The sequence below is a fragment of the Lepidochelys kempii genome, chromosome 10, assembly GCF_965140285.1.
Source record: "Lepidochelys kempii isolate rLepKem1 chromosome 10, rLepKem1.hap1, whole genome shotgun sequence".
In the NCBI taxonomy this organism is placed as follows: Eukaryota; Metazoa; Chordata; order Testudines; family Cheloniidae; genus Lepidochelys; species Lepidochelys kempii.
The window spans coordinates 24,436,525-24,464,359 of record NC_136389.1 but is presented as its reverse complement, the minus strand read 5'-3'; the positions used below and the strand labels follow the sequence as shown (position 1 = coordinate 24,464,359).

At 39.3% G+C, this 27,835-nt stretch overlaps 1 protein-coding gene across 1 annotated transcript in view; it reads right to left on the bottom strand.

The window, feature by feature from the left end:
* The window catches only part of LOC140918344 (glutamate receptor ionotropic, NMDA 2A), a 220,538-nt gene that overhangs the window by 10,129 nt on the left and 182,574 nt on the right, over nucleotides 1-27,835 (bottom strand). The window contains exon 4 of the mRNA XM_078854476.1: nucleotides 19,841-19,955. Coding sequence (XP_078710602.1) covers nucleotides 19,841-19,955 — 115 coding nt within the window. The remainder of the gene's footprint in view (nucleotides 1-19,840; nucleotides 19,956-27,835) is intronic.

The window sequence follows — 27,835 nt, the reverse complement described above, 5'->3', positions numbered from 1 at the left end:
TTGAAATTGTCCTGTTCTGTTCATTCCCTCTGAAGCATTGGCACTGGCCACTGTCAGAGACAGGATACTGGGCTAGATGGACCAATGGTCTGACCCAGCATAGCCCTTCTTATGTTCTCATATTTTTACTGTTGTCAAAAGTGCAGAGTCATTTATTAAATCATTGTTAGAGCTGACTGAGGTAAAGAACTAACCATCTCACTTTTTTTCTGTGACCTGTAAAAATGGCCAGCCCTAATGTCATATTTGGCAAGCACAAATTCCAGTTGTGCATGTTTTACTTCTCATTACAAATAATGTATTCTAACTTGTTTTACTTAGAAGTGCAATAGCCTTAAAAGCTTAAGCAAGCAAGCAAAGCCTCTAACTTTAGAATAAATGTAAACTATCATTTTCTGCCTATTTTGAAGACTCAAGACAAATTTTAAATTTAAATTGTTTTAAAAATTTGTCCTCATTTAATTTTTTTTAAATTACACACATTCCTAAGGTAATGGCCCCAATCCTGATCAATCTTACAAAAGTTTTACACCAGTGTCACTTACGTGAATTCAGTGGGGTTAAGTCCTGATTTAAAATTGAATAATAGAGATTCAAATCAGGCTCAATATCTGTGTCTCCTCAACTAATCTTGACTCTTTCTGCTATCCAAACATCAAGTATTACTTCAATACTTTGTGAACTCTTTTTATAGCATTCCCTCTTCAGACTGTTTATAACTGCTTTGTATCTTCAAATATAATTGCATGGTTTACCTGAGCCCTATGATGATAAAATATACACATAAGCTATCAAGCCACTTAGCATACATCCCAGGAATTTTTTCCAATCCCTAACTTAGCGAAAACCATTTAATAACAACCATGAATCTGACAAACATTTGTTTCTCTAAAAAACAGGCTGGAAGTAACAGTACAATCTGTCAGGCCAGACTCATGAAAGCAAAGTAGGGTTTGGTGATACTTCTACAATTTTAGAAATTAAAAGAATAAATACTATTATTGCTTTGTCATCTTTAAAAATTAAACTAATAGTTCAAAGAGCAAAGAGAATTGAATTTCAATTCGAATTGAAAACTGACAATTTGAGGGATAGAGATCACAATCTGATAGCTACTGAAGTTTCAGTTTTGTATGAATTACGCAAATTCAGTCTTGCATTCAATTTCCCCAGCTACAGACACGCAGACGTCCAACACAAAACCCACAACATTCAATCCCCCCAAAACTACTGGGATGCACCTTTTGGAGAACTGGCCTGTTGTCATTCTGGCTTTACACCATTTTCTCTGCAGTGACTTAAGTGAAGCTCTTCTTAATTGACTCGAGTGGAGAATCGGGCACCTGGCCTGAAAATCCTGCAGAAAGAGGATCTTCAGAAAATTCAAGGGACCCATTCCCAACATGAGCAAAATCATTGGCTCAGCTGTGTGGCCATGAGTCATTCTGTGACCTTACTGATGGGGATCAGAGTGTGCAGTAGAAGTTAATACTGCTCTTAGAAACATTTATTTCTCCTGTTTCAAGACATAAATTACTTATATTTAATTTTGTAGAGACCCATCCCACATACTATTAAATTGTATTGTAGTAGCGTCCAGTGGCTCCAGCAGGGATCCACTGTGCCAAATGCTGTACAAACAAAGGTATAAGAGACCATCACCCCCTCCAAAGAGTTCAAGGCAAAGCACACGCTTAAATCCATTCCCATTCAGAGCAGCACTTAAGCACATGTTCTCCCCGGCCTAATTTCTATTCAGTTTGTGCTTCCGCCTTCCTGGGATGCACAGGGACTCAGATCAATAATGCTGAATTTTAAAAGGAAGTGTGAGAATGGCTGCCTCTTATACACTAAGGCTAAAATTTTCAAAGGAGCCTAATAGGTGCCCAATTCGAAATCAAGGGGATTTTGGAGCCTGATTTCTGTATCCTACTTTGAAAGTTTCGGCCTAAAACTTGACAAAATACAACCTATCCCCATGTGATTCCATCCATGAATTTAGGCCATTGGGAGAAAAACAACTTCACGTGCATGAAAATAATCCTGTATATCTGTATGACAGAGCTGCATTTCAAAAAGGGATTGTCTGCCGAGTGACAGCATGTAATCCCATTTGCAGCGGTGTCCATGCTTGGGTGTGTTAGCACACAGACATTCTGTACATTTTTGCCCATGGTAAAACCATTTTATGAACTCTGCCAGCTGGTACTGGGAGAGTTCCAAAAGGATTAAAACTTCAATCAAATGGAGGGCGAACATTGCAATAAAAATAATCAGAATTTCAAACTGCACAGAGTAGCAGCATCTACCCAGGGTTGCCGGGTGCCCTGTTTTTGTCTGGAATGCCCGGTCGAAAAGGGACCCTGGCGGCTCCAGACAGCACTGCCGGCCGGGCCGTTAAAAGTCCGGTCGGCAGCACAGCAGTGTTAAGGCAGGCTCCCGGTGGCTCCTGTAAGAAGCAGCATATCCCCCCTCCTGCTCATAGATGTAGGGGCAGCCAGGGGGCTCTGTGCTCTGCCTCCACCCCAAGCGCCAGCTCTGTAGCTCCCATTGGCTAAGAACCGGGGCCAATGGGAGCTGTGGGGCAGTGCCTGTGGATGCGGCAGCACATGGAGTTGCCTTGCTGTGCCTCCACATAGGAGCCGGAGTGGGGACATGCTGCTGCTGCTACTGGGAGCTGTCTGAGGAAAGTGCGGCCCAGAGCCTGCACCCCTGATCCCTCTCCTGCACTCTGAACCCCTCGGTCCCAACCTGGATCACCCTCCTGCACCCCAAACTCCTCATCCCCAGCTCCATCCCAGTGCCTGCACCCTCAGTTGGAGCCATTAACCCCTCCCATGCCCCAACCTCCTGCCCCAGCCCTGATCCTCCTCCCACTCTCTGAACCAGTTGATCCCATCCTGAAGCACCTTCCTACACCCCAACCTCTCATCCCCAGCCCATGCCAGAGCCCGCACCCCCAGCCAGAGCCCTCATCACCTCCTACACCCCAACCCACTGAGCCAGCCCCGTGAAAATGAACGAGTAAGTGAGGGTGGGGAGACCGAGCGGCAGAGGGGGGGGATGGAGTGAGCCAAGGGCAGGACCTCGGAGAAGGGGCAGGGTCTCGGAGGAGAGGTGGGGCAGGATTGGGGCAAGGGTGTTTGGTTTTGTACAAGTAGAAAGTTGGCAACCCTACGTCTACCTCCCACCTGTCTATTCACACCAGTAAGAAAAATAGAAATAGGACATGGCCGGGATTCTGTGGATTTACCTGCTCATGAATATAGCAGTGCACTTGTAGACATAGCTACGTGAAGAGACAACATTCTGTATAATTTTAAAGGGTTTCTTGTTTGGCAAGCCACTGCTTCTTCCTATGATTCTGCTGAATCTCTGTCATACGTGGAAATGTAATTACAAAAGCTGCCAACTGGAATCTATTTGTTCATATAAAGATGAGGATTAAAGAAAATGTTTCATAGTTTAGAGTTCTATGTTTCAATTACAGTTATTGCCTGAGGAGGAGAGTTAAAAAAAAAAAAGGGGAGGGGTGGCTGATTTTTAAGAAGTGCTGATCACTTACAACTGAAGATCAAGTCAGTGCAAACTCTGGGGTGCTGAGCTCCCCTCAAAATTAGGCCCAGTATCTATCACAACTGCCACTTTGAGGTAGGGGATTTACTCTAACAGTGTCAGCCGAGTAACTTATTAACTAACTAACCTGAAAGTTAGCGATACCATTGTATGTCAGCATTGTTCATCAGTGGACTCGAGTAAGACACACTCCTAGGTCTCAGTCATACAGACCCATCCAGATGTACTGCTATACACACAGAAGGTCCCATTGACTTCAACTGGGCTCTGTGGTATCGGGGAATTAGTCAGTCTATTGGAAAGCTCTCCACTGACCAGCATGGCAAACAGCAACAAGCTGCTGTCAGTCTATACTGTATTGAAGCAGGAGGGGACAATGATGAGAGGAAGTGATAGAAAAATGCTGAGGAAATCTTGCTGGTGACTTGAGAAGGGCAGATCATGTGTAATGTTAATTAGAAAATGCCTGCAGGTTGCCCTTCTTAAGGAATGTTTGGGCTGGATATTGCTAGTTCTAATTAAGAACTGGTTAGCACAGTCACTGGATTTGCTCTGTCAAAGATACTAGACACATGAGTGAACAGCTCCCATCTTCACATGGTATTTAGACTTCTGAGCAGTATGATGGCTGAACAGTATAAGTTTTTAATGAAAACACACAATTTATGTAAATCAGCCACAGCTCTGAATTTCAAAATCACATTTTTTTCTAATTTATTTATTTTTCATTTGGCATGCATATTTAGTTTTTACAGAATTGAAGTATTTAGTTAAAATGTAGGAAGGATTTAATATTAAAATTAACTTTGGAAGTTTTCTGGTTTGCATTTTTGTATGTTAAGTTGAATTATAGTATTGCTAATAAGAATCTGAATGATAGTACTAATGAGAGTTTTAAATAATACTATTTTAAATCTTCAAACATTTATTCTTCACCACATCCTTGTGCAGTAGATAAATATTCTCATTTTACAGACTGAGGGACTGAGGCAGAAAAGTGAAGGCTCCTACATCAGCAAGGAACTTAAGCACATACTTAACTTTAAGCATGTAACTGCTTTCCCAGATCAGGGCCCAAGTGATTTACCAAAGTCAAAACTGGGATTAGTTAGCGTCCGAGATGTCTTATAATTGGGGAGTTCCAGGCTCCTATTATTATGCTTATACCATTAGACCACACATTCCTGTATGTTAAAATAATATCCAAATCTTTGTACTTTGTAGGTTACACCCACCTCTGTTTATAACCAAGACAGTCATTCTGTCATTAGCTTCTAGTTCAAATAATACAGAAGAGTATTAGCTAATCACTTAGTTATCTTATTGCATAAGAGAAATGTAAATAACTAAATATAGCCAGATATGAAAGACAAGCCTTTGGCGCTTGATGAATATGTTTTTAATATTATCCCTTCTCTAAAGATTATTGCAAAGATAGATTTGAGTTTGCACAAAGGAAGAACTCTCATTTGGTCTAAATAGCTGACAATACGTTTTATTTTCAATGCCTTGCTGTTTAATCCTTTAAGGCTGCAAGCAGTAATAGAACTGACCCTCTGATGATGCAGACTCTGGGTCTGTCCATTACAAGACTTTGAAAAAATAGATATCTCTTGAAACTAACAAGATGTTTGCTGTTGGGATACTGGCTCAGAATGTTCCAGTTTTTAGAAACAGAAATAAATGCCCAGAAATTAAATTACAGCACTGCTTCTACTATATTACCCAAAACTTGGCAGAGTTAATGGATTATCCTAATGAAAGCAATGAAGCCAATTTAATTTGGACTTTAGCATAAACATTGAATAATATTAACCTTATTGATAGCAAATATGGGGCTACATATAGCAAGCAGGACAAACTAGGCAAAATTTTCAAAAGGCTTAGGTCCCATGGGGACTTTCAATAAAACTCAGTCTCCAAAATCACTCTGCCTGTAAAATTTTACCTGCTACAATTATATTTGGAAAACTGCAGATACCATGGACCGTGAGTAGTCTTTCTGATTTGTAAGTTTGGCATTAAGGCTTTGTGTGTGTATTGGATCATACCCTCTGCAAAGTAGTGATCCCCAGCTTGGATGCATTCCACTTTAACTGAAATATGCAAAAGTTATTTTCAAGGTATGGTGCTAGGGACGTTAGGTTTTTCGAAAAACCTCTCTCAAAATATATGGCCATTTTTAAAAGTATCTTTACTCAGAGGCCACTGTTTGTTTTTACTATCTATGAATAATGTACTTTAATTTGGGTTTAAATATGATCTTGTAACTCTTTTGAGAATCAACTCAGTGAGGAAAAACTGTTCATATTTAAGCCATATTTTTGATTCATTTTAAACTTTTATTGGGGGAAACTGCCATTGTTGGCAAGTGTTGGACTGCCATTCTAATCAGATTTTTATTAATTATTATTATTAACAACACTTTGCACTTAAAAGGTTTCATGTGAGGGACTTAAGTACTTTACAAACATTGAACAAACATCTTGGGTAGTAGATAATTGAATAGTTGAACATTTACTATACAGGGAAATATTTTGCCAAAGCTGGGCAATTTGTATGCAATTACACAATGGTTTGCAATTCAATGCGATAATGCACAGACTTGATTTTTTGTTCAATTCTCAACACCTGATTATGCCTGATTTTTAACTATATGAAACCCACTGATTTAACAGGAGTTTGAAACTTCACCCTCCAATCAAGTCTGAAAATCTGCTGTTGAGCTGAATTGGGTTTGTCTTTTAAAAAGACACACACAAAAAATCAATTTGATTGATGTATATTGGTATCACTGACAAAGGTACACTACACTGACCCTGTTTATTCTGATGCAACATTATTTTAATTTATATTCTCTAAGACCTAAACTACATTTGATATGTAATACATTTGGATGTAGAACCTCAAAAGCAGGGGATGATCTCTCTCAGCTATGAATGAATTAACTTCAAAGCTTTTCAATAGTGTAGCAGTAGGAGTGCAGTGCTTGGGGGGAGATGAACGTACATTGGTAGTAGTCTTCCATCAAGGACCTCTGGAAATATATTGGGTCAAGAAACATGTTCTGCTGGTTTAAAATGTAGCTTAACTAGATCTATATCAATGCAATGGGAAAGCTAACATTTTATAGAGTGCCGTTTGTATGCGCAAACATAATATATTCTGATGAAAATAGGTATTTTAGCTATCAATCTAAAACATGGGGAAAGGCGCATTTATTACCAGTATATTTCTTACAAGTTTGTTGATCTTAATTAGCATATATTTGCCAAAGGGCCTTTTAAGAAGAAAATAAATCACTAAGGTGCTATAACAATTTTCTCTTTCCACAGACCAATTCCAGCACCATTAGAATTTAAATTGGAAAAAAAATATGCTCCGAGAATTATCTGAGTTAAACATCTAACCAGGAGAAAGGCTCTGCATAATAAACTGCACAGTGAAGGTAGCAAATCCATGGAGATACTATTCAATGCAAAATACTAACCTGTATTGGTGGATGAATAATGGTTTAGTATTGTAGGATAAAATATCAAGATGCAAAATTAAGTGTATTTTATAAGTAAGTATAAATATCAGAGTACTTAGGGCTCATTTCAGAGGATGGTATATGATTTTTAAACCAACATCTAAAGAAATCTCCAGAAAAAATCACCCTTTTTAATATAAGAAAGGGAGCAATTGCACAAAAGAAAATGATAGAATGTTTTCACACATATAATTCTAGTCAATGAGTGAATGAGATGCTGCATGCTCAGCAATATGAAAGGCAATGGAAGCGCTCTGCTGTAAGACCTGCTAAGAGGGGATTCTAATCAAGACACATGAACACAAATTTATAGCCTGCCACCGCAGCTACCAGGTCTTCCTCCACCAGATAGCCTAATCCTTAAATGCCTCTCCCTCATCCCTAGTGAAGGGTTGCAGGGTTCCTCTATTCCTCCCTCAACAAAAAAGGAGAGCAGAGCATGCGGGATGTTGCTAGTTTATCAAAGGGCACTTTCAGAGACTGTCTCCTCTCAAGACGACAAAGGGGAAAAGAAGAAGACCAGCAGGGACATTCTTCACTCCCCTTTCCACACTTGAGGCCAGGAGAGATTAGGGCCTGACAATAGTTTCAGCTTCATTTCTGCTGAATTGTGAAAGGATTTACTTCCTTGCCAGGAGAACACACTCCATGTGGCTAGAAGCACATGAAGGTGAGCCCAGAGCCAATCTATTGCAGAGGCATTTGTAGTATGACAAATTTGCCATTAGGATTGGTTTCAGAAGCACAAAGCATCGCAATAGAAATCTGGCCCTACAATAAGGAGCACTGCAACAAGGCTTTGCTTCAATTCCTTACAGGGAGAGGAGAAAGCTGTGCTGTTCAGTTCCAGGACTTTGGTTTAGTTCAATCTGGTCATCACTGTGATCAGTTATAGGAACAAGAGGAGATTGTTTCTACTAATCAGACTGTGCACTACAGGAAAGAGTCCAGCTGAGTTGTTCTTCACTTATCTCTGGTTCAAGACATAAGGGTTTAGTCATAGGACATTCTCTATTCTCCACTCTCAGCTGCTCTGTAGCTATTTCCTCTTTTCTCCATTCTCCATCCCAGCTATTTCAGCTTCCATTCACAGTTAACCACACTGGCCTACAAGCACAACAGACAACTCCTATGTGAGGACCCTGTGAGTCTGACAAGTACCGCTTCAGCTGTCAGTAAGCCTCTTACATCACTTAGTACAGCACTAATAAGGAGACCACGTAAATTCTTGGTTATCACCATCAAGAAGAACTGTTACCATTAATTCTTAATAGGAATATAAAAAGGTATTCCAACAGAAGATCCAACATTCTGAAGTCTTAACACAAATCTTTGTGTTCAGTGCCATTTGTTCTCTGCCAGTGTACATCCTGCTGGGCATGAATAAGCCATAACAACTGCCAAAATGTAGGCTATGCAAAATATTGTCAAATACATAAATGGAAGTACTAAACAGAACTAGTGAGCATTGCTACTTGTTGCCATAAGCTTTAAAAAGTTCTCAAGCAGCATTTTTCTTCCCTTGCCTAATGTACATTTTGATTATTATTGATGGAGATATTTTTGTCTGTGTGTCACGAAATTAACAGTTACTGATATTTATCAATAAAAATTAAATCCTTTTAAGCCTACCTATAATGTAGTTGGATGTAATTTGCACTTTTTTATACACTGCTGGTGATATATCCTTTCTGATTATGTCCAGGAAGTGCATGGGTTTAACTATTTTCCTTAGTTACAGGTATCCATTTTCTAGGCAGCCTGCTGAAGGCACCATATTTCATGTCTCATAACACAAGCACTTCTGGGCTAGTATTCAACATGGGAAGAATCAAGTAATTTTTCTCTACTATTCCTTTTAAAATCTCTTTTCCCATTGTGGTAATGTGATTTTTTTTTCCGAGTGACATCCATTTAATTGAGCAGTAAATGCACTATAGAAGGACCCTTTAGAACTCTGCATTATGTAACCTGGAAGATGGAGCTATTGAATAGTTCAGAGACAGGTCTGAAAAATTTGATTTATGCTCCATCCCTAAATCCAATTAGCTACATGTAGTTACAGTCTACAGCAAATACATCTATAGAAAAGAGAATAGTCTGCTTAGAGGGCAAAGGGCATAGAAATGTTTGTGTCTGGAAAGAGAGAGTCTGTTTAAAGATCCCTAAGAATCCAATTAAAGTCAACAGAGAAATTACAAGTGGGAGTAAGATTACTGTGAGCAGACATCACAGTGATGGGACCATATGTGTGTGTATAGAAACTTCATTGAGGTGGAGCCTGTAATTTAGGGTAATACACAGTACAGGGATACTGTAGTTTCCCAAAACAGAAACTGTGTGTGTGTGTGTGTGTGTTTCTCTCTCTCTCACACACACACACACTTCCATATACAAAGGTTTTGAATCTCTGTTTTAAGTATAAAACTCAACACAGTTTTAACTATGAAACTGCGACCACTGCTTCCGTAATACACGTATACATTTGTAGGCACACACACAAATATACTTAAAAGTTCCTACATTCTTGCAGCCATGTCTTGCATCTTCACCTGGATTTGGGAAGTTTTCCCTTTGTTTTGGTTTAATCTCTCCATGACACAGGTGAAAATACACAACACAGCTGAGAATGCAGGAGCTTGTTTGATGTCAGATAGAAATATTAGTTATTAGAGCCTCTCCGCATTCAGTCTTTACCAAAGTAACCCAGTGAACTGGCTAGAAAAAACATTTTCTGATATCTTTTTACATGTACATTTTCTGCCAACTACAATTGGCAATAGTCAAAGAAGGTGATGATAAATTGTTAATCTTTATGTTAAACATATTTAGACAAAAACAACTAAACTCTCAAAACATAACATACAGAATAGCTCATTACTGTACATTATAGAAAATAGATAAATCAAGTCACTGTAACTAGTAATATCCTGGCTGCAGACCAGAATAATTGCAGGGAAGTAAAGAAAAATATATGCCACATACACCAAACAATTTCTGAAAGGAATAATCAGATATAAAGGTGCAACCTGTAGAAAGTCAATATTATCATTGAAATGGATAGCTTGATGTTGTGGGGGGAATAAAGCATCTTAACAATAGGATTCCATTCAAAGGTTTTTGCAATCTATGTGAGGTACTATGAACTGTCCGATTATATTTATGGTTCTAAAACTTTTCAGGATATTCGAACATAAGTAATCAAAGGAACAGTATGTTAATAAATATTTGACAAAGATTATACATGAAAGAGTGGATGCTATACAACAAATAGCACTATGACAGGGCAGCTAACTAATGCAAAAGCATCATTGCAATACTTTGCATTAGTATAATTCAGAATATAATATGCTTGCTAAATTACAAGACTATTATTCATAATCCTTTTGTAACAAAGTGACAGAATGAGATGAATAGCTACATCTGCTCTCATTACTGTTCAAACAGGCACAGTCCCTTTCAGAACACATTTCAATTGCAATCTATAATAGAGCACATGCTTTCTTTTTCTCTGAAATACCAACAGGTGTGATGAAGATGTACAAACTTGGAGTATCTTACTCATATCAAGAAATTAATACCAAGCAAACATATGGCCTGACATACACTTTTTGTAGGAAAACTAGCTGTTTCCTTTGTTCTAGTGGACTTCTCCAACTATTCTTTGGGAATACTTCATCTTAGTTTTAGGTAATATCTGGAAACTACAAGATTTGATCAATTAAGCGTGTCAGTTTAGTAACAACAGACAATGGCAGAAAACTACCACTAAAAACAAACCTTTCAAAATTCAGGGGTCCTGCACATGCGTATCACAACATGTGGTATACCTTATCCAGTGCATCAAAAGTGCCCAACAACTATGTGGGTGACTCCAGCCAATCACTAAGCTCACAAATGAACTCACAGAAAAATGACAAAGACCCCATATCACCTGTGGATGAACACTTTCCAAAAAGTGATCATTCCATATCTGATCTTACAATACTCATCCTCAAAGGAACCCTGCATGCACCTTCAGAAGGCAAGCCTGGGAACTTAAATTCATGATGTTAGACACCACATATTATAGACTCAACAGGGACACTGGTTTCATGGCTCATTACAACAATTTGTAACACACACCTGCCAGCTAACCCTTAATGGCCCACTTCAAACTCCTATTGCCTAACAATCTAACCCTTATTGCCCACTCCATTTCGATGGCCTCCTACAACATGCATTACCCCTCATGCTTAACAATCTGCCCCAACTTGTATTTAACTTATTCTGATTTCCTTCCCAAGACTGAAGAAGAGCTCTGTGTATAACTTACACCTTCCACCAACAGAAGTTGATCCAATAAAAGATACTGCCTCACCCATCTTGTCTCACTGCAGAGAAAAGCATGAGAGAAAACTCCTCTTCTTAGGAAAAAAAGCATTTGCCATACCCCTTCCATTGCAAAATATGATGCATGGCAGAATACAGAATACTGCAATCACTTTATATTTTTGAAGGTCCTCTTGCATGACACTTTTATCTAGATCCCAGTTTCCTCAATTACTTTACGATACAGCATGCTACAATTAATACATATATGTGTTAATAACAGGAAACATTAATTCTAGATAGTCACCTGAAGGTCTTGAAGAAGTTCAAGAAACACTGGAACCTCTGACCTTCAAAACTGGGTTGAAAGCCTCACAAGGGAGACGATGCAGCTCTACCCCTTATTCCTCATCCCACTCCTCTGTGGACAAGAAAGCCCAGATACTATGGCCCTCAGGCACGAGAGTAATAAGTGAGGTGTGTGTATACATACACCTAGAGTATAGACAGACAGCAGCAGAGCAGTCACACAGGCTATTGCAGTCCTGAGTGGTTTTCCCACTGCTCCTTAGTTTGTGGAGAAAAGTCCCAGTGCACAGCATAATTCTTTCAGCTCCTGTACTGAGATCAGAATTCCATCCAGCTAGTCTAGTGCAGCATAGCTTTGTTTAGTGCAAGTTTTCAAATAAGCCTGAGAAGTACTGGGTTAAATATAAGCCTATGGTATGTACACTGGGAACTCTCTAACAATGCAGGTTTAGCATTTCACTATAATAGGAGAGTACTACTCAGGCCAATGACCCCCTCTCTTCACCTCCAGATTGATGGTTTGACAGCTGCCCTCTTGGCTGATGCGTAGGGGACTGAATCAGGGACCGAATCAGGGACCTTCCAAAACTAAAAGCATGAGCTGCTACAGCTTGAGCTAAAATGCCAAGAGAATCTATACATTGCGGTTGTGACAATTAATATCCTCTGTGAATTGGCCCAGAAGGGGACCTGTAACACACGCACACCAGTGGGTTATAGTGACAACCTTGGCAGCTGAAGTAGCCTCTGGATGGCCATGCCTTCACTCCCAGTGGGAAACAGCTCCAGCACAAATGCCCCTGCTCCTGTATTCTTCCACTGGGACCAGCTGCTATAAAAATAGGAGTCCGGCATTCTTCACCACTCCTCCACAATAGTTACAACTCTTCCCCTATTTTTCAGCCAGGGAGGAGGAGAAGAATGGTGATTATTCTTTTGGAACACAGAATTTAACAACTGCTTGGTAATAACTGATGCATTCCAAGGAAATTAGCTAAGTACAACACCGATACAATGAAATGAAATTTCATTATAATAAAAACTATAAAAAAAAAAGCCAAGTTGTTCACTGAAAAGCAGAGATGCAATTCTGGACTTTAACTCTGTTCTGAATACAGTTTTATGTATGAACACATCTAGAAATATGTTGTGTTTGCATTTTAAATAACATGACTTTAAACAGGACTTTGCAACAAAGGTAGCCAAGAAAGTGTGTTGCTACATCTACTCTAGGTGTAAAGTCCTGTTTAACATCAAGTTAGAACATATTAGCCCCATGACAGAGTTGCCTATAAGAAGGTTTTATTGTATATTTCACGTGAGGAATATGTAAACAAATGGACATTTGGTTCCCAGTTATTTCAATTGTTCTAGTTAAAAGGTATATGGTCTCCCCATATTTTTTATTGAAAGTACCATGGTGTGATCTGAATTGCCAAAAAAATCGCAGCTTCACCTTATCTACTTTGGATGCGATGATTTCCTGAGAAATTATACTCGGTACTATATTACCTCAGTGATTTTTCAACATCACGGTAATTTGACAGCAAAAAGCTTTCCAAAATCTGAACCAGTGTTCTGTTTTTCAGTTCTAAACATGGACAGTGTTGCTTCACTTGTAATGCTGTACATGCTACACTTCTTCTATTGGCTATATGAAACAGGAGATTTTTTTTGCCAGACGGAACACTCCATGGAGAACTTAGTTTTCTTATCTAGGACAGGGGATTCGCCCACCACAAGCCCCCTATTTTTCTGATATGCACATCATGTCTTGCACATCAGGGCTGACTCCTCCTTCTGTAAGTTAATCAAAGTGCAAAATCAAGCCCTTGACCACATACAGTAAATGCAATATTAATGCACAGTTGGAATTTTAATAAGTTTGGACATGTGGAAGTGAAGGTTCCTATAGCAACATGAGATTTGGAACAGACTCAGCTGTGTTGTACCTACAATATAATATTTTCTACAAACATTTTTACAAGAAGCAGGAGTAAAGCAAAAAATGTTTTTTACATCTCACTAATTTATTATACATTTTTAAAAAGTCTTATTTCTCTTTTCCCACTTGCCCTAGAAATATGAGATATCAGATGCTCACTTCCCTTTCTGTGTAGGAGGACAGACATGCACAGTGATGTGATATACAAAGCTATAACCTGACCTCTACTACTTCCTCCCTCCAATCTAGGAGCAAGGGAATGGTAAGTCTCACTCTCAGTTTATAGCACCATTTGACATTACTCTACAGACTGGGGTTCTTCAGAAAGAAAAGGATTTGAGGATATTGTAGCTAATTTTATAAAGAAAAAATAGCAAGCAGGAAAAATGTTTCTAACAAATAAGGCTATGTGTTTATCTTTACACATCACAGAATAGTAATAAAGCACAAAAAATGTTTTTATCCTGTGCTCACCTTTATATATGTAATATACTCTTGTTTAAGTGTAATATGTTCCTGCTTTTGCTATTAAATGTTCACCATGAAGTAAGGTTTAGTATAGGATATGCAAAGTAGCTGAATTAATTTTTCTCTAGGAACTTAATTTTGCATTTGATATTTTTTATCTATTTTTACTATACTTTAATATCAGATTGATATAATATCAATATAAAATCACTTTAATATCAGATATGTTTTTTGCATTTAATTTCCTTGGCTTTAAAAAAAAAAAGAGGCTATGTGATTCATGCTTAAAATGTTTATATTTAAATAGCCCCAAAAACCTTTGAAGTCCACATCTCCATGAGGTCAACTGAACAGGAAAGGATGATACCTTATTGAGGTGAACAGATGCTACTGTTTGGCAGTGGAACGATTTCTGCAGGGCTAGTTTAACAGGGCAGCAGCACATCACACTGTATTAGAGCTAGGGGTGGTGTTGCTTACGCTTGCATTTTTATCCAGGTAGACCATTTCAATGAAGCACACACATTACACACTCCATGTAAACGGTCTTGCCTCAGAACAACAGTCCCTGTGCCCAGCAAGAATGGGAAGGAGAATACATACTTGTGGAGCCTCTTTAGGATCTATCATGACATCTTGGTGGATGCCTACTTAACATTCCTAGAAGTGATTTTCATAACTATTATTCGTTCAAGCAACGTTTTTCAAACTTGGCTGTGGACCACCCACTCCCTCCCCTCTCCCCCTAACACTATTTATACACTTTGTGTAAGTTTCAAAGTTTGCATGTCTGAGTCATTTATAGAGGGAAAGTGATTCTTTTATTATTTTTACAGTGAGAGCATGTACCTTTTTTCAGCCTGTAACAACTCAGCTATGGCTGAATGGATTTTCTGCACATTTAAACCTTGCAGCTAAATCCAGCATAGGTATTTTTAGTCCCGAAAGAGAAATGTTATGGAAGTTATAATCAAGTACAAAAAGATTATTATACTATGAGCAAAGGGAAACTGAATCAAGGGGTTTCATATTAAAACTTGTACCTGAAGGAGAAAATTAGATAAAAGCACTTCACATTAAACAGAAGCAATTACTCTTCGTTACTCACATTATAAAGGAACTATACTGTAATTTGTATGTACATTTGCTATACTACAAGGACTACTGGATTATTGTACTATCAGTATTTTGCGTGAATGACCCATATAATTAGATACTAGGATTTATAAAATCCCACTGAAACAGAACTGTGATACAACCTATTGAAACGCTGCCAGTTGAAGTAAAATTGTGTCCATCAGGAAACCAACAAAAGGAAGATGTTGGCTCTAAGTTTAATAATATATTTACACTGTTTGAAAGGTGTCAGACTTTCTGTCAGACTCCTACTAGAGCAAGAAGAGGGGAAACGTTAGATAAACCTGTGATAAAATTAGATAAAATGACACTGTACAGATCTAAGTGTCCACACTCAGTTTGTTCCTGAAACTCGTGAAGGAAACAACTGAGGTGTATGGTATGTGAAGGAAACTCTAGGAAGGCACATGGAGCATTGTCTATCCATACCAGAAGAAAGACTGGAGGTCATGTATGTGGTTTAATTAGGCCACAACTTCATTCACTTATAATATGTGGGAGTACCCAGCAACAAATTGTACAATGCAGGGAAGAGGGGGTAAGCTTCTCATTGGTCCAGACATAGGAGACCCAAACCCCCTTCCTCAGCTCCCTTAAGAAGACCAGGAAAAGAACAGGGGTCTGCTCCGCACTGACAAGATTTAGGAGTTCTTTCTTTCAAAATTCTTTTCCAGTCCAATTTACCCCATAGTCATATCCCTTCCATACAGAGGACATGCACTGGATGTTCTCCACAAGAAGGTGGCAGCAAAATACTTGGCTGCCTCCCGCATTCCCACTAGGTACCCAGATGTCCACAAATTCCCTCTTATTTTTAAACCAAGGTGAGCCTTATTTGCATGCAGTGTCTGCTCCCAGGCTGCCACAGAGTTGCAGTGGGTACAGCAGAGATGATAAAGATTTGCATAAACGGTTAGGTTAATACTTTCTCATGTCTCCAAGTTGAAATTCACGAATTCTCATACCTTGTCTGAAGCTGCACAATGGAACTATAATGCTTCAAAACATGTCTGGTTACATGTAGCAGAGCCTATACTCAAGTCCTCCCCACTTTCATATGGTGGTCACTTGTTGAAATAGACCCAAGTATTTCTTTGAAGTCTGGAGAGTGTTCATATCGAGGAGTTTGGACATGATTTGTCCCCTGGTAAGTTTCCCTAAGCAGTTACTAGTTCAGTTTTCAAAACTCTATCAAACCATTTGCTTTGGTGGTCCCTTAAGACAAATTTAACTATATAAAGTGTATGAAATTATGATACTATGAGGATCACTGGCTATGTCTTAAACCACTTTCCCCTTGAGCTGGCTCATACAAATACTGACCTCACAGTGTGTAGTTACCAAAGTGATTTTTCCACAGATAATATATAATAGCTAGACTAGTGCATATTTAAAAATAACATTTAAGTTTTTAGTGATGGTTAATGAGCAGAATATTCCTCAAAATATTCAGATTTACATGTTTAGTTCACACTGCAGGGTTAATAATTTAATTCATGTCAATGAATGTAAAGAAATACATCATGTGATATGGTAAACCCTCTCTGCATGGCTATCATGTTTACTGAGACTACAGTAACTCATTCTTGATCATACAAATTCAGCTCGGAAACTGATTTAGCAACATTTAGGCAAACTGGAGCCCCAATCCTACATTCTGTGTGTACCCCAGATGTGGATGTCACGTGACTTTATGGATTTCAATGGGAGCTTTGGTTTCCCAAGCAACGCATGGATCAAGCATTAAGAATTTAAAATACATCTGTCATACCTCTGCCTATTTTTCCCAGGTCCTGATACAGCAGGCATTTTCTCAGTTCCAGGTTATGGCATGTTACTCACAATTAACTTGATTAATAATCCCACTCTTTTCAAATGTGTGCATAAGATTGACAGAATCTGGCCCTCAATAAATGCACTTTCAATGGGAATACTATAAGAGTGAAGATTTGTAGGATCAGTCTCATAATATATTTATTTATGTTCTAGATCATCACAGTGTACAGCATTAGCATTTATCAAAGAAAACAGAATTACTTACTAGCTACAGTGGATTTTTTTCCATGGAGCACATTCCCTGGACATGGAGGTTTACATGCACCAATAACAGCTTAGCTCTCAGTATAATTAAATGCATTCTGCTGCAGTCACGATTCAGAATCTCCAGCCAAACTTTGAAAGAATTAAGATTAACACTCGAAAGGAATTTAACACAATGTTTTTAATAAAAAATATTTTGAAACAAATATTGACCATTTATAGCTTTACTGCCAGGCAGATTATTAATTATTATTATTATTAATTATTATTATTATTGCTGGTAGGGAGAGCAGGACATGACATTTTAATTAGCAGTCAAAAAACTTTAAAACATGAAATTATTCAAATTAATAAAAATGCGAAGGGGTTTTTAGATTGTGTTTGGATTTTCAAACCCATCCAAATTTAGGAAAGATTGTGGGGTTCACTCACTCCTCCAGTGTGAGCTCAGTTTAACTAGTGAACTCGCAAGAAATTGCAGAGCAGTCTCCAAAAAATTCTCTGATCCACATGGCATATCTTGACCAATATTCTGCTCTTCCAATGCATACAGAACTCCTAGTGACGACAAAATGACAGATTTGTGTCACCGATATTAATGGTAATACTGCCCATACGGAGAGAGCAGATTATCATAGTGGAGTATACTTCCTGCTGTAGGTCACAAAAGACAATTTTCTTATCTTAACTGAACGTATAAAATGTTAGTGCCCACTCTTAGATCACCACATTAGGTGATTTCAGATTTGTTAAGATTTCGAAAGCTGGAAGCCATGTATCATTGGGACTTATTTGATAGGATATAATTTAAAAAGTCAGTTAGGACATGAGAAAATAAAGAAGCCTGGACTGAAAAAGTGTTTGTGAAATAGTATATTAAAAGGGGAGGAAACTAAAACATTCAAGACTATTATACAATAAGAACCCAATTCTGATGTTAATGGCAGTAGATGGTGGTTATATGACAGAAAAAATTTAGTCCTAGATGCTAAATTGCCGTTTTAAACACTAAACTCCACTTTAAAAATATTTACACCCTATAAATTGCCATGTTTGCTATCTATATGATAAGATTCAAGGAGTGTCACTCTGTGTGTCATTCTGAAGCTTAAAATGGCTGTTGAGTCACTATGAAATGATAAGAACAGAATAGTTGACAGCTCTTTGTTTAGAATATCACCAAGTTGAATCATCACTGGGTTTTGCAGTCTGCTACTGTCCGATTCTTAAATTCTCAGCCACTTAGACTTTGCAAATGACACCCAAGCAACAGCAAGGCACGTGTCTATGCCATTGCTGGGTAAGGAATCGTGTCCCTAGCCTCTGTTTGTCAGAGGGTGGAGATGGATGGCAGGAGAGAGATCACTTGATCATTACCTGTTAAGTTCACTCCCTCTGGGGCAATTGGTATTGGCCACTGTCGGTAGACAGGATTCTGGGCTGGATGGACCTTTGGTCTGACCCAGTATGGCCGTTCTTATGTTTTTATGCCAAGAGTCCAAGACCATTGTGATATCAGAAGTATATTCAGATCACTCCCCTTACTTTGCAGCTACTTTGCATGCAATAACTTTACTGGTTGTATGAGGGAGACTCTACAGATGGTGGATTATTTGGCATAACGGCCTCACCTGTGCAACCACATGGGCTGTCAGCAACTAGTTCTGCATTAACCGGCGTGCCTACAGGACGTAGTAGTACTAACACAATTATTAGAGCTGGTCATATTTTGTCTTAAATATGCTGTTTCATCAAAGCGGAAATATTTTGCAGAGATGTACTCATTTTGACAAGTTTTCGGACAGGAAGGTTTCTGTGGTCCTATGTGGCTTCTCTAGCCACTTTTGACAGACACCCGTGAATTGAAAACTTGACCTTTTTGATCCAAAAATAATCAGATGTTTTAAAACAATTCTATTTCATAAAAATGTTTGAGAGCTTTTGTTGTCATTCCAATGCAAAACAAAAACAAATTTCAAAACCTCCGAAGTTGTTGCAAAATGGAACGGCCACCCAACAGCCAGCTCTACTATCTATCAGGCAAATACTGTGCACTTACAGACAGCCTTACATCCAAGGACTTCAAATCACTAATGAACGAAGATTCAACATTCCTATGAGAAATGTTATCTGTGTTTTACAGAAGGAAAAACTAATGCACAAGAGACCTACCTAAGGTCACTCAAGATTTCCAGAACAAAACCAGGAGTAGAACCCATAAGCCCAGATTCCCAGTTTTGCGTTTTAGCCACATGATCATCCTTCCCTTACCTTCAGGCAGTGGCATGCACATATGAAAGTATATGCTGCACGTATATGCAGCCTAATATAAACATTCTGCTGAAATTGAACACATACCATGTCACCAATCTATTTTGGGGATTTGCTTACATTTACAGTCAGAATAGCAGTGTATTGACATCAACAAACTAGGAATTCAGAAGTATTTCACGGGAGAGGGAGCGGCACTGAAATTCTCTCTTTGCGCCTTTCAGTACATTAATATGCAGACAAATGCTCACCTTCTCCCACTTCCGGTCCTTGTTCAGCACTATCACCACCAGCTTTGGGTGTGCCTGGTAGCCATCTTCTGTGAAGGACAAATCTTTACCTTCCCAAGTCACATTCATCATAAACCTAGGAGGAAAAAATAAAAGTTTAGTGAAAAATGAATGAGCTGGCCAACAGTTAACGAGCAAGCTAATTCATACATCAGAACAATACTGATGAAATACACACACATTAAATCCCATCACTGCTGTGAAAATCCTAGGTCTGCAGCTGGAGTCTCTGGGGCATTCCTTGAAGGGAAGAAAAAGCAAAGTACTATATACACATGACTTGCACTGCAGAGGTAGATGGTTATTTCCCACCTTGTTACTGGATTTGCTTTCATCAATTTATCATGATTTGGTTGAAGGTAGGTGAACAATAAAATACTCTGTGGTTATGATGTGTCCTCTTACTGCACAGGAGGAGTGTAGATGAAAACCGTCCAGTTGAACATAATTAAAATAAGCTCATACAGCTTTGTTATTAGACATTGTTTAGGCCAGGAAACAAACTGTTAGTTTGATTCTACATTTAACATTTGCTCATGCATCTATATTTTGTATCCTTAGCTGAAACTTCATTGCGATTTAATTAAAACTGTTACCAAGAGGAACTATATGCTCCATCTGTATTGATACTGATGTGATCATTAATCATATTTTATATTTGCTTATAAGGAAATATGCAAAAAATGTGACTCACCCATTTTATCTCCATTTACATCAATAAAAAAGAATACACTAGAGGAATGCTACCACCTTTCTGTTATACAGATCAATTTGAATATCAGATCATGTTAACAAACATTTTATAGCAACTTAATATCATACCTTACTACGGCCTTCAAACCTGACCTGAACCTGATGGGTTGAGGTTGGATCAGGTCAAGCCTTGGACTGCAATAGGGTAGGCTCTCATCACCTCCTACAGTGGTTTTGTGCCCTGCTCCTGCTCACCCTGCTATCTTGTTGCACTGTGTGTGCTGCGTAGTGAGTGTCCTGATACGTCACAGTGAGGTGATGATGGCCGGCAGGAGTGGGTCATGAAGCCACTGTCACCCCTACCCCACAGGCAGGAGACAACCAGAGGCATGAGGAGCAGAAAGCCCCCACCAGGCCAAGTCCCAAGGATAAGGCGGAAGTGGCGCTGATACAGGTTCCAGAAGGAGCGTTGTGTCTGAAAAGGACTTGACACTCTCAGGTAGGGTTCAAAGTCAGCTGTTCCTGGGTCATTCTTGCGTCTGGATAGAGCTTTAAAATTAGGCCCAAACAGACCTCTATAGCTTACCCCATCTCCTATATTCTCTCTTTCCAATATCCTCTCCCTTATTCTCAACTTACTCCCTTTGCATTTATCTGTGTTTTGCATTTTGTTTGATTGGGCCAAGGTTCCCAAGCAATCCAGGTAACTCTGCATAACTGTCCTGTCATCATCATCACTTACCAATCTACCAATCTTTGCATCATCCATATATTTTATAAGCAGTGATTTTATATTTGCTTCCAGATCATTAGTGAATATGTTGAATACCATCAGGCCTAGTACCAATCTCTGTGGTGCACCCCATTCGGGGATTATTCCCCACTGAGAACTATTTTTTGACATCTGTCAGTAAGCCAATTCTTAACCCATTTAACATATGCTCTATTGATATCATAGTACTAATTTCTTTATCAGAGTGTTGTGCAGTTTTAACCAAAATGCATTACAAAAGTCTTAAGTATTTTAAATCTATGAAGTTATCTTTATCAATCAAACTTGCAGTCTCATCAAAGAGTGAGAGCGGGTTTATTTCGCAAGACCAATTTTCTGCAAATCCATGTTGACTGGCATAAATTATATCTATGTTTCTTAATTCTTAATCAATTGACTCCCACATCAGCTTTTCCACTATTTTGCCTGGATTGATATCAGGCTAACCACCCTATAGTTAATTGTGTCATCTTGCTTGCCCTTTTTGAACACAGGCACTCTTCCAGTCTTTGAAAATGTTCCCCTTAATCCAAGATCTATTAAAGATGAACATCAGCAGGCCAGAGATCTCCTCAGCCAACTCTTTTTGGACTTTAGGGTACAAGTTATCTGGGCCTGTTGATTCAAAAGTGTTTATCACTAGTAGAGGTTCTCTAACATCTTCCTTAACTACTAATGGATTGGAAAATACTTCATCATTCTCAGATTACTCTTACCAAATACAGAACATAGTAATTTACTGACTGCTTCTGCCTTTTCTGCACCATCATTAACTATTTTACCATCTCCATCTAGTAATGAGCCTATAATCATTGCTAGCATTTCTTTTTTTCCTAATGTGCTTAAATGTCTCCTTATTGCCCTTAGCCTTCCAGACATGGATTTTTATCTCATGTCCGTAGCTTCCCATATCAGTTCTCTGCACTTTATAGCAGTCCGTATGAATCAGATGTTATCTATTTCCTCTTTCTCTGTTTGTTATATATTGCTTTTTATTTCTAATTGCTACCTTCATTTCACTACTGAACCAGGAAGGCCTTTTAAACAAAGTTGTCTCTCTTTCTTCATTGTGAAATCATAGCTTTCTAGCCATCTAATAAATTCTTCTTCAAGAGCTCTATATTTTATTTCACATCTTTTCTCTAAATGTTTCTGCCCAGTCAATTTTGCTCAGTTTTCCTCAGCTTTGGAAAATCAGCCCTTTTGAAGCACCAAGTACATACATTACAAACCTCTAGTGAAGAGATAATGTACAGCAATTAGAAAAGGCGTACTTGTGGCACCTTAGAGACTAACTCCTTTTCTTTTTGCGAATACAGACTAACACGGCTGTTACTCTGAAACCTGTACAGCAATTCTGACTGTTAAGCCCTCAACAACTTCAATACAAGTAAAATCTCTGTTTCCCCATTCTTATCTGTGCAGATCCCCAGCAACTGTAGAAATTGTATGTCTTTGCTGTGTAAAAACAGCGAGATTAAAACAGTGCATGCTTGAGGTGACCAGCACACTCTTCTCACCCACAGCACATCTCATGCAGAAGGGAAGACTGAATTGTGCCAGATGGTTTATATCTGGAAAGAGGCAGGGACAAGTCTACATAGAGAAGTTACTCAAATACAATTCATCTGGTACTTCTACCTACATGGGGCAAGGGCAAACATCAGAGGTTATCCTTCTCTTACCTTCCTCTTCTGTTATTCCTCAGACTCCTTCACTGGGTCTTGATTCATTCAATTAAAATTGTAAGATCTTTGGAGCATGTACCATACCTTCCTGATAGATATGCCAAACCCGTTGTCAAGGTTCCTCCCCTACTCTGAACTCTAGGGTACAGATGTGGGGACCTGCATGAGAACCTCCTAAGCTTACTTTTACCAGCTTAGGTTAAAACTTCCCCAAGGTACAAATTAATTTTATCTTTTGTTCTTGGAATAACCACTGCCACCACCAAACTCTGACTGGGTTTACTGGGAAACGTAGTTTGGACACATCTTTCCCCCCAAAATCCTCCCAACCCTTGCACCCCACTTCCTGGGAAAGGTTTGGTAAAAGTCCTCATCAATTTGCATAGGTGACCACAGACCCAAACCCTTGGATCTGAGAGCAATGAAAAAGCATTCAGTTTTCTTACAAGAAGACTTTTAATAGAAAGAGAAGTAAATAGGAGTAAGGAATCACCCCTGTAAAATCAGGATGGTAGGTACCTTACAGGGTAATTAGATTCAAAACATAGAGAATCCCTCTAGGCAAAACCTTAAGTTACAAAAAAGACACACAGACAGAAATAGTCATTGTATTCAGCACAATTATTTTCTCAGCCATTTAAAGAAATCATAATCTAACGCATACCTAGCTAGATTACTTACTAAAAGTTCTAAGACTCCATTCCTGGTCTATCCCCGGCAAAGCAGCATACCAACAGACACAGACCCTTTGTTTCTCTCCCTCCTCCCAGCTTTTGAAAGTATCTTGTCTCCTCATTGGTCATTTTGGTCAGGTGCCAGCGAGGTTACCTTTAGCTTCTTAACCCTTTACAGGTGAGAGGATTTTTCCTCTGGCCAGGAGGGATTTTAAAAGGGTTTACCCTTCCCTTTACATTTATGACACCCGTAAAAAAAAAAACCAACAGAAATTGGGCTTGTTTTTGGCTTAATTGGCTTGTGAGTTGCTTTTTGGTTAGTTTTTGGCATGTAGCTTGTTTCTTGTTTGGCTTGTATCTTGTTGCTTCTTTTTTTATGATTGGCTCCCAGCAAGCGGGGGCGAGTCAGGGGTGCACAGCGGGCCCACCACAGTCCCAGACTGCACCCCAGGGGGATCTATTCACATAGAATGTTGAGGTTCTTTCAGATTGGCTTGTTTTGGCCTTGTTTTGAAATGGGATTAGCTTGATTTTTGGCTTATTTTGAAAGACGGAGTGCTTTTTTACCGCATGAAAGTTGGCAACTGTGCTTCGTGTTTGGAGAGGAGTTAATACAATGGGGCCTTAACCCTGCCTGAAGCCTTTGGGCAGTACCATAATGCAAACAAACAACAATCTGGCCCTGTGATTGGAGATGCACTCTATTACCACAGCACAACCTGTGGGGAGGACTGTCACACCACCTTAATCAGTATGAATCCTCCAAAACATAACATAGCAAAGCTGACATGTGCATTGGGGACGGTGGTCAGACATATCTGCCTTTGTAACAAATCTATGATAATATATTTTCATAACATACCATACAAGTTATGATCAGAGCTATACCTTAATCCATTCAAAGGATGTGCAACCATACATTGCCCCCCTTTTGATAAATTTCTAAATGCTGAATAATGGGACCAAGACTTACTATCATTATAAGACAACAACATACATCTGCTCAGTTTCACCCTATAGCATTGCCATTTGACACCCCTCTCCTGGACAGTAACCTACATGCTTGCAGTATTATTCATCTAGGTCTCAGCTATTAAAAATGTTTAAGGGACCTTTTCTCCAAATTCTCTATATAAAAATCAACTTCAAAACCAAACACAGAGGACAGGTATATTACTCTCCTATGCAATAATGGAAATAGTATATGTCATAACTTTTCCTATTCTGTAGGAGTTGGGTCAGATCCTTATTCCTGCTCCAGCCTGGGTAAGCCGAGTAAACTGGGCTGGAGCAGCACAAAGGAGAACTAAAAGCCCTGGTTCCAGATGAAGGAGGATTTCCCAACTCCTAACAGGCCTGACAAACTCACTACACATTGCTGTCACCGTATTTATCTATAAAGAATGTTGTCACACAGATCAAATGAAATCCAGTGACACACTGGTCATTAATATCATTGTGAGATGTATGTAGAGATGATACCTAAAAAGTTATGTGTATATACTGAAAATATATCCTGAGAGTCACAAAAGGGCATCCTTTAAAAATTGGAAGTCAAATCCTAGTGTGGAAAATAGAAAGGAGCATAAACTCTGGCAAGTCAAGTGTAAAAATATAAATATGCAGATGAAAAAGGATTTGAAGAGCAACTAGTGAAAGAAACGAAAAACTAACCTCACATTTTTATTTTAGTGCATCAGAAGTAGGAAACCTGCCAAATAATCAGTGGGGTCACTGAACAATCAAGGTGCTAAAGGATCACTCAAAGAAGACCAGGCTGTTGTGGAGAAGCTCAATATATTCTTTGCATCAGTCTTCACTGAAGAGGATGTGAGGGAGCTTCCCATACCTGAACCATTCTTTTTAGGTGACAAATCTGAGAAATTGTCCCAGATAGAGGTATCAATAGAGGTGGTTTTGGAACAAATTGACAAATTAAACAGTAATAAGCCACCAGGACCAGATTAAACTATTGCTGTAACCTATTGCTTAAATCAGCTTCTGTACCAGATGACTGGAGGATAGCTAATGTCATGACAATTTTTCAAAAAGCTCTAGGGTGATTCTGAAAATTACAGGCCTCTAAACCTAACTGTAGGTTGAAACTATAGTAAAGAACAGAATTATGAGACTCGTAGATGAACACAATATGTTGGGGAAGAATCAACATACCTTTTGTAAAGGGAAATCATGCCTCCCCAATCTATTAGAATTCTTCGAGGAAGTCAACAAACATGGGGACAAGGGTGATCCAGCTGATACAATGTACTTGGACTTTCAGAAAGCCTTTGACAAGGTACCCACTCCTGGAAGGGGGAAATAAAGATGGTGACCCGGCCGGAGGCCCAAGTCATGAAGAGGATGCTGTGGTACTTGGACTGAGGCGGGTCTGCAGTTGGAGAAGATGACGGGTGAGGCACCACCGGGAGAGGGGGCAGCAGCCAGCAGAGCTAATCCCTGTGGTGGCCAACAGGAGGTGCTGAGGCGAGCAGACCCCATCACCGCACCCCATCACCTGTTTGAACTCAATGCTAATAAAAAACAGGGACATGTGAAGGCAACAGGCACCAAAGAATAAACACTGTGAGGGTTACTGACCCTGGGGACAAAAACAGTGGCTTTGGGGGAATATAAAAGGGGAATACAAAAGGACACATCTTTATCCTTCACTGAGGAAGCAAAAAGAACAGCACTTTTTGCATTCATGAATGCTGCACCCTGGCCATGTGTGTTAGTTACACTGGGAGATTGCTTTAGATGAGAAATTGCTTTAGACAAGAATTTTAGCCTGTTAAAATTAAGTTTAGACTCTAAGAAGTGTGTTATACCTTTTGATTTACATGTAACCTATTCTTATTCTCCTTGCTCACTATCTCTTACATCTTAATCTTTTTTAATAAAGATATTTGTTTTCACTGTAAAAAGATTAAAGTGCTATGTTATAAAAGACCTGATCCTGAGTTGTTCCCGTTAATCTGTGCGTACACTGTCTCTTTGGTGTACTTGGTAATTACTGGGAGCGTTTACTGACAAGAGCTGGATACTGCGAGGAACTCGGGGGTTGGGGTGTACTTGCCACCAGCCTGCATGGAGACGGCGAAGTCTCCAGACAGCTGGAAGTCAGTGTTTGTGGGGAAGAGGCTGTTGGTTTCAGGGAGCTGAAGCACAGAAGACAGACAAGACTACTTCACGCTAAGGGTACGTAGTGGCAAGACACCTCACGACTTTGCGTACCCCTGGGAGTGTCACATGCTAACTCTTGTGAAAGCTACCACCAGCCTTGCCTTCACTAGGATTTGACCTTGTGGTAGCTAACACAAGGTAAGGACACTTACTTCCCTCCCTTCCCTCCCCCCCCGCACACACACACACAAAATAAAGACAAGACCTAAGGGGTACAGCACAAAAATCTCACCCAGGAAATTTAACAATTACTTTTCTTGGCACACGTGCTGTCTTTCTAAAATTTTAGAATGAAGGTAACGTAGCCAATGCTCCCATGGGAAGCTCATTCTCTTATTTCTGAATCATCCTCCAGGATATATAATTTCTGATGGATCTTTCACTGATACCTTTAGGATAGGTCTGCATTGGATCTGGAGGTGTAATTTCCACCTCAGATATATATATACACACACACACACATCCTGGTTGAGCTAGTGAACTAAAAATAGCACTGTAGCCATGGCTGCATGGACAATGGTTAGCTGCCCTGAGTGTAATCCAGTCTGAAACCCTCGGTACATATGTAGCGTGCTTGCTGGTCTCACCCCTCATGCAGCCATGACTACTATTTTTAGCATGCTAGTTTGATCAGGGCTAGCAAAGGTATGTCTACTTGAGCTGGAAGTTATACCTTCAGCTCCGGTGTAGACATACCCTTAGGGTATGTCTACACTACGAAATTAGGTCGAATTTATAGAAGTCGGTTTTTTTGAAATCGGTTTTATATATTCGAGTGTGTGTGTCCCCACAGAAAATGCTCTAAGTGCATTAAGTGCATTAACTCGGCGGAGCGCTTCCACAGTACCGAGGCAAGCGTCGACTTCCGGAGCGTTGCACTGTGGGTAGCTATCCCACAGTTCCCGCAGTCTCCGCTGCCCATTGGAATTCTGGGTTGATATCCCAA